This window comes from Aristolochia californica, unplaced genomic scaffold, assembly GCF_029961685.1.
Source record: "Aristolochia californica isolate CCGP_79_NKW_82.1479 unplaced genomic scaffold, dmAriCali1.0.hap1 SCAF_2, whole genome shotgun sequence".
NCBI classification, from domain to species: Eukaryota; Viridiplantae; Streptophyta; class Magnoliopsida; order Piperales; family Aristolochiaceae; genus Aristolochia; species Aristolochia californica.
Genome location: NW_027181881.1, coordinates 43,668,420 through 43,680,768, shown reverse-complemented (window position 1 = coordinate 43,680,768; position 12,349 = coordinate 43,668,420). Strand labels below are relative to the sequence as shown.

Genomic DNA, 12,349 nt, shown 5'->3' with positions numbered 1-12,349 from the left:
GTTTTTTCCCCTCTTTTGAACGGTGATGAAATTGTATTAAAAGAAAAACAAAAGGTACAAGAGTGAGGTTTGAAGCCAACATTAAGAGGTTGTTAAGACCCACAAGGAATAGCATTGTCATTTTTAAATTGTTAGCCAGCACAAAAATGCTGTTAGATGGAAATGTACGGTACTTTGGGAATATTAAATGTTGTAGTTAGATTTAGGTTTGTAAGTGTTAGAAAATCTACTGAGGGATTGTTTGATCTTTTCACATCAGCAGATGTTTTTGAAGTTTATGTATCTTGTTCTACATGTTTAATTATGGCACTAGACTTAGTTTCATGTGTTTTGATTATGTATATCGGGAGATATAAGGGTTTAAATGATTTTAAGTGTATAAGGGTATTTTTGTACTTTGACCTTTTCCACTTAATGAATAGACGAGGGGGTAGAGCATGACCCCTGACAAGACTCTTTTCAAGAATTCTCTCTTCCCATCTCCATCCTCCTTCTCTTCTTAACTTTCTCTCCTTGTACTCTCTTATTTTTCAATTTCACAGTAGGAGGCATCCGCTACTTGTGGAACGCATCAAATTGTAGTAGTTCGTGATTATATTATTGCAAGCAACGCTAAGAAAGCACCAGAGTTGAAACCACAAAATAATTTCTTCTGTATCTCCATTCCTACATATTCATGTTTGAACCTGAAACTTAGCCTCTCACGCCAAACTAGACATTAATACAGGCAGACTCAAGCTTATATCTTGACATTCTCCACAAAGCCTAGGTTTCAAATTGGAATCAGAGCAGTGATTTCCAAGAGGTGATGTTCTCGGATCGACAGACAAGGAGTAGGGCACCTAAAATGGTGAGTGTTTGACATCATTTTTGTTTCTGTAGCAAACAAATGGTAAGGCAACCTGAGCCTTGACATTCCTCTCTCTTTTTTCTCTACAATTTCGATTGAGAACAACAGTTTTCTGAGTTCATACAGCACCTTGAGACCTCTAGAAGAACCTTTAGTGGTTCTAAAGGAACTACCAAAATGCTGTCCACGGGGGAGATCATGATAAAAGAACAGGATTTTCTGTCCCAGATTTGAAAAACATGTAGGGTACCCAAGTATCCACAACATATAGACCAATACAAGATACAAAGAGCCTGATTTGAAACAAATACAACCCACTTCTAAAAACATGTAAAAATTCTGAACACAAGATAACAAGAGAAAGTAAGAAATAAAACAAACCATTGGATTATTTTAGCATGAGTTTAGATCTCTATTTTGTGGGCTAAAGATTTTCCGCATTCAAAGGCTAACCATTGGATTATTTTAGCATGAGTTTAGATCTCTCTTTTGTGGGCTAAAGATTTTCTGCATTCAAAGGCTCCCAGAAGTGGAGGGTGATTCCATGGTTGTCATTAGTTGGTTGCCAAAGCCCCGACCCTGACCCCTTGTCATGCCTTCGGAGATACTCGGCTGAAGCTTATGACATTTGTTCTAGCATCTCTATTTCTTGGTTTTGTACACCTGGGTCAGTAAATTGTTTGGGCAATTCCCTTGCTAATGAGAAAGTTTTTTTTTTTTTTTTATTCCAAAAAATTTGCTAATGAGAAGGTTGAGAAACAACATCTTGTTGTATGGCAGCTGGCCTCATCGGCCTAATTGTTTTTGCTGTATCTAGAGCTTTGATCTGTTGTATTCTCATTATTCCAACAACTAAGGACTTTTTTTAGAAACAAAAAATAGGACTTAATTTATTTTATGCTGCAGAAAATATTAATGAGAGGAATAAAATATCATAATAATTTATTAACTCATGTAAGCCAGACAAGAAGAGGTTTATAACAACACAACCAACAGTGTTTTGTGATTGAACTGGACAAGGCCATCTTTTCAGGTCTATAGCCAGACCAGGTCTAATAACATTGATGCATGTTGAAAAACAAGAACAGGGGCATTTTGGTTATTTTACATTGTCATTATTTATATTCTTGATGTAATATTATTCTACACATCAAACTATGTCTATGGACCAAATTTTATGTAAAGAGGACACGTAGAATAGGAGATATAGAGAATTAGGTTTTTCACTTAAAGTAGGGGCAATGCTGTAAATTGATCTCATCTACTCAACCCTAAATCTATAAATAGAAGCTGGAGGAAGTCCAGCCACCTATTTTCAGTTTTATTTCTCAATTTCACTTCTCCAAGCTCTCTCCTTCTCATTCTCTCTCTTTAACCTTTCATCTTCTTACTTTTTACACTGCAAATGAAGCAAGTGTTAGAGAGTTATAGTAGTTGATATATTCTGTATTTACATTATCTGATGTTTTTCTTACTAGGTGAATTTTTTTTTTTATCTGGGGCCTAGATCCGACATTATCAGTTGGTCAATGGTGTAAAGTTGTTAAAAGGCACCAAATGAGGCGGTCTAATTTCAATCTCAAGGTGGATCACTAGGACTAAGAGGGTTTGCTCTCCTTGAATTGACAAAAGGTCCTGATTTTCTCAATTTCCAGCAATTTTATCCTCATCTGATGTGAAGCTAATGCATAAAATACTATAGTTTGATCAGGTTTATAACAAGTAAGTTTCATGGACAAAATAAAAAATTAAAAAGTAAAGTGCACCAGCAAGAGAAATAAACAAATTGCGTCAACAGGAATGACCATTTTTTATCTTCTTTCTGAACCAACATAAATGACAAGTCCTACCATTAAGATGGCAATCAAGATAAGATTAAAACAAGATAAAAATATAAAAGTAAAAGATTCTGCCTTTGATCCAAACCATCTGAAAAGAGAATAACTTCACTATTCTTAAAGCAAAAGAGACAATAAAAGAATTAACTGATTACCAGCCTAGCCACCACACTCTTCCCTTGCTCGTCACCATTCTCGACTACATCTTTCAGCACTTTTGGAAGGACTTTCCAGAACTCATTCACAAATTCACTTCCCTTCCGTCTACTATTCTGTAAGATGTCATTTGCCAAATATAGAAAAGGCACACACTGCTCCTTTTGGCAGCTATTGAACAATTTCTCCCACGTTTCAACTACCTGTCGTGCTTTCTTCCGGTGAAAAATGCACCAATGTGACAAGGCTATTTCAAAGTTAAGAGAAACATACACAAACAAGTATAACCAACAAATATAATTCACAGGTCCTAATAAAAATACAAATTGCAGAATTATATTTCCAGACAACAGAAAATGTACAAGTACAAAGAGAACTTTATAAGTAATCAACAGTATAAAAGCACTGTATAGAAAAAATTGGATCTTACAGAGACTTTACAGAGTTATCTTTATGAATCATTCATCTTCATGGAACCAATCCTTGACATGATTCTCTTCTATCAGTGCAGGGCTCCCTCTCTTTTCTTCCTTCCTCCTCCATCATTACTTTTTTTTCCTTCCAGGCTTCCCATCCATTCATTCTGCCTGCATTTATTCAAATCAGTTTCTTATTTTCACATATATTGGAGACATCCTAAGTATTCTCTGCTGTTGTTCATCAATAGTTTTATTCCAACTATTCTCAGTTGCTTACAACTGGAACAATTTCCTTCACCCCATGGAAGTCCTACCTAACTCCTCTGTTCCCCTTGAACTCCACCACCTCCACCCTCTCCCTCCCAACCGACTCCTTGAAAACAAACTGCCACTTTTTTGTCCAACCGATACCCCCATCCCACCTGTTGTGCTTTCCTCTTACTGTTTCCTCACTTTCACTTTTATCACAGCTTTGAACTGTTCAGATGTTAAATTAAAATTTGAGGGAGTTGGTAGGGGCCGCGCGAACGCGTACCCCAGCTTGCACAAATTTTGACGTCCACTCTCCCACTTGGGGAGATGGTAAGGCAACTCTCCTCCCAAGTGCAATGGAAGCAGCTACCCTAGGCCATCGGCCTTCTTGTTCACCGATACACCCCGTCCAGGTAAGTACTTTTATCACAGCCACTGACAACATTCTCTGATGTTGTTCATATTTGATTTTATTTGTTCCAGCTTTAAGACCTCCAACCATCGGCTAGCTTGCCCTTTTTGGAAGTCTAACAGCAGCAAATTAACCATTCACCATGAAACATAACATGTAAATAAGAAAAAACCAAATGAGAAGGATACTTTCTATGCTTTGCTGTGAGTTGTTGAGTTTAGAAAGCTTCTCAGCTAATATCTGGCCATTAAACACGTTATTCATCTTGCCTTTGCTAACACTCAGGCAAACAAAATACTCCTGCACCATGCATTAATATGCAACCAAGTTATTTTCTATGAATAATTGAATTAAACATTCTAAAGAGTAAGAAGGAAACCCAATACTTTTTTTGAGAGAATTAAGAAAAACTCGAAAGAAAATGAAAACATTAATCACAAAAATATTTATCACATGAATATTACTTTTTCAGAACAATGATGCCCACAAGAAAAAATAAATAAATGTGTTTCTACCAATTAAGGGCATTAAATTTCAAAGAACTTCCAAGATATCATACATTTGATGTTTTACAAGAGGACAAACGAGGTTTTCAATTAAAGTACCCCACATTGTGCACATTTTGTTATTTTCTATGAATAATTGAATTAACCATTCTACAGAGTAAGAAGGAAACCCAATACTTTTTTTGAGAGAATTAAGAAAAACTCGAAAGAAAATGAAAACATTAATCACAAAAATATTTATCAACTGAATATTACTTTTTCAGAACAATGATGCCCACAAGAAAAAATAAATAAATGTGTTTCTACCAATTAAGGACATTAAATTTCAAAGAACTTCCAAGATATCATACATTTGATGTTTTACAAGAGGACAAACGAGGTTTTCAATTAAAGTACCCCACATTGTGCACATTTTGTTATTGCAATATCAGTCAGATACAATTGCCAATCCAAGCATATAAAATACATCTAAGAAATAAAGAAATGAACCTTTTCAAAAGAATCATTCCACTCCACTAGCTGAAAGATTTGAAATAGCATACCAGTTTTTTATTTTAAAAATTATTACAGGATAATATTATCAAAAATGAAATTCTTAAGTAGGAGTAATATCATTTTTGGATTCCTCTTGTGTCTCCTTTTAACCTGGCAACCTCAGATGGAGCTTTATTTGATCAACAAACCTTAAATCTCAATAGTTAGAAAACCAATGTATGCCTTCTTTTCTTGAACTTTCTAAGCTAGAAGTCCTTGTTCTGGATATATAGATATATATATATATATATAGAGAGAGAGAGAGAGAGAGAGAGTTACTTCTGATTATAATATACCAAAAAGACGCCTTTTTTTAATGTTGAACCTCATACCATGGTTAAACTTAACCCAAGAACTTGCACTAGAAGCCGCCCATGTGACTATTGAAATAAGGGTCCAATCCATAAGGGAGACTAATTCCAATTCAGCCACATTCTAGCTCCTTGTACTTAACCTTTCTGTTCTTCAGGTGTTGACGGATAGGTAAACTATCCTGATAAAATTCAAGAGGACAAAAGCCTAACAAACAAGTGATATATGTGTAATTCTCTGAGCACCTAATATTTCCTTCTTGTCCCATGTCATCTTAATCAATCCTCTCATTTATCTCCATCAATGACAGCCTTTTCAAAGCAACTGCTGTTTTTTTTTTTTTTTGAGAGAGAGAGATGTGTGAATATATTGCAAAAGAGAGAGAGAAGCTAAAAAGCAACTGCTGTTACAAGGGTTTAATAAGGTACGCCACCTAAATGAAGCAGTCAATGCTTGTAGTGTGGGCATCAGTCGCATTAACTAATTCTCTGTTGGGATAGAGCACTCTTATACACATTGATTAAAATATAAAGATGTATAAACAATTTCTGTCTAAAATATAGAGGCCTGAATTTGAAAAGAACATGACCGTATCACATTCATTTAAATGTGTTAATTGTATAGTTAGAAAAAGAGGATGTTTTTTTGTGGGGCACCCAAAAAAAAAAAAAAAAAAAGATTTGTGGGTCACCTCCAATAATGGGGGTCTATGCAGATGCTCACACCCCTAACATATTTTCTGTTTGCCCACTTGTGAAGAGCTCCATAATGTCGTGTCATTACCCAGTTTCCTGAAGCTGTAAGAACATACCACCTACCAAATAATTCTCTTCCACATTAAGCTACTTGGATATTTGTTCAGTGGCCACCAAGAGAAATGATTAGCTAATATAAACATCAAAGCTCCCACTGAGTACTAACTTGAAAGGTGATCATGTCAATCAGGTACAAGCTGCCTAGCAGGGATGGCCTGTGCGAATGATCATTTCTGCCTTTGGACATTTCATGCCAAAATTATACAGACAATGCCCTCTTCTTGTTTTGTCCTTTCTATGGTAAAACTGTTAAAAGACAACTAATCAATCCTTAGTAACAGTGACTGCTTACAGCAGGCTATAGCTGAATGATTGTAGAAAGTGGCTATTGACAGCACAAACACCAATGACCTGAACTCTGAATTAATGTCTGATCTCCATTTATAGACTTTTCCTTTCAGCAGAAGAAAGAAGAGCATTGGCTCTTTCTCCTCCCAAAAAAGTACATACCAGTCAGCACTTGGATGAGTCCAGGATGTTTGGATACTTGCGGTATACTTTATACAGCTTCAGTTGGACTTTTGTCACTCTGCATGACTCTTTCGGGTAAGGCCTTGTTAAAATATAATTTTAATTTACTTAATTTTCTAGAGGTTACCAAACCCTACTCTCTCCAACAGCCTTCTCTCTTCTCTCACATTCTCTCTTTTTTTCCTTAAGTTACCCGTACTCTCTCACTCTTCAGTTTTACAAATCTCACATGGTATCAAAGCAACTGCCCTGACCTAGAAATACAAAACAACTTAGAGAAGAAGAAGAGGAAGAAAAGCAGGATGAAAAAGAATAACAAGAAAAGAAGAAAGCATGAGATGACTAACAAGTTTTTGAATTTTCACTTTTTCTTTTACAAGGTGAAAACTTGATTCCAAAGTAAATCTTACTATAATAAAATGTTAGGAAGGGGGTCCCCTTACAATGAGAGATTGGAGGGACACCCCTTCTTTAGCTAACAAGTCAGCCACGTTGTAAGATGATCTCAGGACAATACTCCAAGCTCATGATTTCTGAGTTTTCATTTCATCGATTTCTTCTTAGACTACTTTTTATTAGACCTCTTCCAATTGTTTTTTTTTTTTTTCCTTCTTTGTGATGGCTCTTTTTATTAGCTGAAGTTGCGGTAGTCTGGTCTCTGGTCTGTTCCATTACTGTTCATCTGGTCTCTTTAATGCTTATTGTTTTCTTCTTGTCCCAAAGCTTGAGTTAACGCCCCCCACCCCTTCTGTTGCTATTATTGTTCAGGCCACCCTTATTCTCATCAGTTTGTTGCTCCATTTCCTCCTAAAATTTGAATAATATTGTTGGCCTGGTGCAAGGCCTTCCAGCCTTACATAGTAAGCCATCCCCAAAGTACGATTTAAGAGCCCCTTGAATGGATACTTTCCTTTTTTTTCCCCAACCACATGTTCACTTGCAACCTTGAAGGGATCACTCGGATTTACCTTGGCCCAATAAAAGTCGAATACCTTGTCTTTGTGCTTCTTGTTTGATGCCAGTTTTGGTTGTTTGGAATATGTTCCTTATTTTTTAGTGATCATCGCCAAGCAGAATTGGCCACTTTCCTTCCAGTCCTCATTGATCAGATGGGAAACAAGATAACTAGATTTAGTTACGTCTTCACTTTTACCTTCCAAAGGATGTGGGGTTCTTTGAACTCACTCTTCTGGCAAATCTTCCATTACATCTCAATATGTGCTATGTGATTGTGTCAATCTGTTAGTTAGAGTCCCTTGAATTGGTTTCTTTATTATGTGGTATATGGGGTGATTTCGTGCGTTTGTCCATGGCAGTCTATGATATCTAAGAGTTTTTGTTTTTTCTACTTAATGTTTTCACTAGTTTTTTTATTGAAACCATATACATTGTTTCCATTGATTCAAAATTTTCTAATTTTTGTCACCCGTCTTTTTCAACTCTTTCTTGTGTTGTGTTCTCCAGTTAAGGTTGGCCCCTCCGGTTAGGGTTGTGATAGTTTGTCTCTAGACTCCCTACATTACTTTTTGTTCCATGTTTTTTATCCAGTTGGACATCTTGAGATAGAGTGCTACCTGTTATTCATGGGGTGAAGGGAGAAGTTGAATGCCAACAGGAATCTAAAGTTCTCCAGTCAGTGCTCCATGATAAGTATTCCCCAACTTGAAGAGGTGATATATAGTATGAGGGTGTTGGTGTTGATAGAATAACAATACAAGATTCTATGGTATTGGGGAAACTTGGTGTAAGAATCAAGAATCTTTTTCAGCAACTTTTTTTCTAAGAGACCTAGCAATAGCATGCCAAGTATTCAATTGTGCAATTTGAATATCATTGGGATGATTTGCTCGCTTAAGCTTATAGAGGGAAAATGTCACATATTTTGTAACAAACCGAAGTTATACCCTCAAGTTTGTGGGAGAGTGTAAGAAAAAATCTAAATTTAGTTTATTTATTTTTTTAAGTTTTCAGAAAATTATTTTCTTGTGGAATCTTGTTCCCTAAAGAGTAAAGAGGAGCAGGGACATCATTTGTAAGTCGCCACTAAAGTTTAACTTATAAATAGGAGAGAGGAGCCTCCAATCCCTAATACCTCCAATAGCCTTCTCCATGTTCCCTCTTTGGTCACATTCTCTTTCTCTACTCAAGTTACTCATCCTCTCTCTCTTCTTGAGTTTTACAAATCTTAACACGCCCTTAGGCCAATCTTCCAAAGTTTCAACCTACAGGATGAAAATTTGGCCATAGCCATTTAAGATCCATGTTATCCACTTATCCACATACTGTCCATGTAGACAATTACACCAGTAAATATTGCATTAACTTTCATAATTTTCTGCTTGTTGACCTTTCAATATAAGTTGACAATGCTTCTTAAAGAGAACTATATATTACCAAGAAAATTATGATTATTGCCATTATAAGGTTTTCCAAACATGATAATGAAGAAAACATTTGCAAGCAACGCATGTCCCAACGAATTCTGTCTACACTGCTGTTTCTAATATCATAGTTTCAGGTACAATGCCAATGTATTCAACGTGACCGACTCCTATATGCATCTGAACACTTGCGAAGAAAACACTGTTGAAATTGTTATCACACTCTCATCCAAACAGCGAGCAGAATCAGAAAAATGTATCCTATTCGACCAAGTAAAGCCAACTTCAGGAAACTGGTCAGCCACAAATAAACCGGCGAGAACTAAGATAAACGACCCAAAATAAAACTATTTAAAAACAGAAACTTCTCCAATCAAAGAACGGATGACTTGACCCGGTTTCTAGTGGAAATGCCACACAGAATAACGAACCCCAGCCTTATATATTTGCACGCAGGAAAGTGAAAGGACCGAATAGAATTAAAGTGACAGACCTCAAATTCCACATACGGCAGCTTCTGACTGATAGCTTTCAGTCCTTAAAAGCTAAATTCAGAACTTTTAACGGGGTAAACCCTAAGTCCAGAGCATCGCAAATAGGCGAAGTTGAAGATTCTCGCCGAGCCCTAGATCCTTTCGGGTGGAAACCTGTCGGGAGTTTGATTCGGGTTTTTATACCACGGACGATAACGAGGATATATCTGCCGGACAAGGCGCAAGGCTTTACGTTTTTTGTTTCGGGTAGTTTGCGGCCGGTGTTTCAGCGAAACGACGAGGTTTGTCTGGACTCTGGCTATAAGGTTCATATAACGCACTTGCCACGCTACGGCACGGTTATCATGAATGGCCTTCAAGCTTTGAAGTACCCGATAACCTCTATCCTGGTTATGGGAATCGGGATCGGCACCCGCGTCGCCCAATCCGGAGTCGGATTGGACTCGTCGGGTCGATTATATATAGGAAATTTTGATATAATCTAAAAAATAAAAAAATAAATATAATATATTATTATTATTATTCTTAGTTGTAAACTTAGTGTATTGTGTATCTTTTGGCAAGAGAAAAAAATATAAATATAAAATCTAATAATATATGAATAATGATTTTGGGATTAAGATCGATATCCAACTTTGCGTGTAACGGTCACAAAACCCAACTGTCATATAGCCTTTACCGAGAGACTCTGCCAAAAATATATTCCAAAAAATATAAAAACTTTAACACCTTCATTTTTATATATAATAAGTTATTATAATTACATAAATATAATAATAATTTCCGGAAGATAAACTTTAATGTACACAACTTGGAAAGCACAAAGAGAACAAAAAATCAAATTATCCAATTTTTGTGGCTCAATTCATGAACTATAAAAACCTTATCTGAGCCAATTAAATTCTTTCACCTCAAATTTCTTTGAATTCCTCAAACCAAACAAGGTGTGAGATAAATGAAAAAAAAAATGAACGAGGAGCCCATTGCCATCTATGTGGACAAAAACTATGTGAGAGGGGGTGGGTGTGGAGCCCCCTTATCCCTTGCCTCTTCACTCCTTTCTTGTTCCTCCTCTCAATCAATTGCCCCTCCTAATGGGACATTTGGCATAAAGAAAGTAGAGAGTAAGGAAGAGCCCCATCCTCTTTGATATTAGCAAAGAAGTCCAAAGGCTCCACCATGCCCACTCCTTCTACTGGTGTGGGAATAGGACTAGGGGTGGCATCGAATTGAGTCGGTTCGCAAGCAGCTCGAGTTCGGCTCAGTTCGATTAGATTTATTTAGATCTTGAATTTGGTTCGAGATCCAAATAAGGCTCATTTGAGTTAATGAGTCGAGCTTAACCGAACTATGGTTCAGTTTGAAAGCTTGCGAGTCAGCTAGTTAACGGGCTCGAAAGTAAGAACCGGGAGCGAGAGTGGGGTGGGGGCAAAGAATTCTTCCTCCCCTCGTCACCCCCAAGCCCTTCCCATCCGCTATTGTGGTCGCCTCTGTTGTCATCAACACCTGCTCGTCAGCTGCCTTCGCCTATGCTCAGTTCAATTTCTTCCTCCCCTCGTCTACCTTCGCTTCTGTTTTCGTCGCAACCGTTATCCCCGACGACAGGTCCTCACCGGCGCTGTTAGACCTCCTTCACTCTGCATTGTCTCGGCAGAAAACTAGAGAACTAAGTTAAATAAGGGAGAAATAATCTAGCGCCCCACCCCCCCCAATGCACGAAGACGATTCTCACATGCGAGATCATAAGCAAACGAAAAAAAAACTCTTTCTTGAACTCAGGTTGTCCCTTCCTCATAGCTCTTGAAGAAATTGAAAAGATATTTTAGTATAAATACGTTTCTAGGGACTATTAGTGCCTCATATTTTTTGGAAATATTTTTCTAATTGGAAATTCTTATTTAAAAAATCATATAATTTTCTAAGTAAGATTTTCCTACCAAGATGGGCTAGAAAAATGTATAGAAGATTTATGAATAAGTATTGACAATTGATGTTGTTATACTTTTAGCATGAGGCAATTTTCATGACAATTTTGTGTTTGACATTTTATTTGATTAAAAATTTATCGATAAGTATACTAATATATTAGATTAATTATTAATTATTATTTATTTTCCTAAAAGAGGCAATAAGAGGTCTATTTAACTTTCCTAAGAAAATTTTAAAATATTTTTTGTAATTTTCTAGTAGGTCACTAATAATAATATGAATTTATTTAAAGGTTTTTTTTGGAAATATGTATCCTAGGAAAAATATTTTTAGTTTTTCCTAGAATATAAATTTTCAACCACGGGCACTAAGGAGGCCATAGTAAATTTATGGCCAGATTCCAAAATTACAAAATAAGTTAGACAACATTTGGAGTAAAAAAAATTAATATTGGTGCATTCTAATCCATTATCGAGATTCAATCCCGAACCTCCCCTATCATTTTTTTTTAAAAATGAATGCATAGTTTTATATATAATTTATTTGACATATATTTTATGTAGAGTATTAAATGTAGGTTAAGCTAGAACTCGGCTAGAGCTCGAGCTCGAACTTAGTTAAAATTATTAGGCTCGAGCTCGATTATAATTTTAGGCTCAAGCTCGAGTGTAAAATATTTAAATCAAATTCGGCTCGAACATAGGAAGGTTCGGGTTCAGCTCGATTCGAAGTCACCCTTATGCCCAATTTTATGTAGAGGTCATGCCCAATTTTATGTAAAATGTATGCCCAACTCGATGCCACCCCTAAATAGGACTAAATTTTTTTCCTTATTACCCTTTTTTATTGGTACCATTTATTAAATGGAATTGATCTCGAATGAATTTATTCATTTAGTTTAATATTCAGGTAATTGGGTAAGATTACCGACTAAATGCACCAATTGTATAGCCGATTACCCGACAACCCAAATAGCTCGA

At 36.3% G+C, this 12,349-nt stretch overlaps 1 protein-coding gene and 1 non-coding gene across 2 annotated transcripts in view; both read right to left on the bottom strand.

The window, feature by feature from the left end:
• The window catches only part of LOC137957010 (uncharacterized), a 30,004-nt gene extending 20,282 nt beyond the window's left edge, over window positions 1-9,722 (bottom strand). The window contains exons 1-3 of the mRNA XM_068804707.1: window positions 9,440-9,722; window positions 4,116-4,227; window positions 2,844-3,091 (exon numbers count right to left, since the gene is read on the bottom strand). Coding sequence (XP_068660808.1) covers window positions 2,844-3,091; window positions 4,116-4,191 — 324 coding nt within the window. The 5' untranslated portion in view covers window positions 4,192-4,227; window positions 9,440-9,722. The remainder of the gene's footprint in view (window positions 1-2,843; window positions 3,092-4,115; window positions 4,228-9,439) is intronic.
• Window positions 3,776-3,936, bottom strand: LOC137957400 (U1 spliceosomal RNA). Its single transcript, XR_011113368.1, has one exon. It is a non-coding gene; the product is annotated as a U1 spliceosomal RNA (small nuclear RNA).
• Window positions 9,723-12,349: the final 2,627 nt, after the last annotated feature.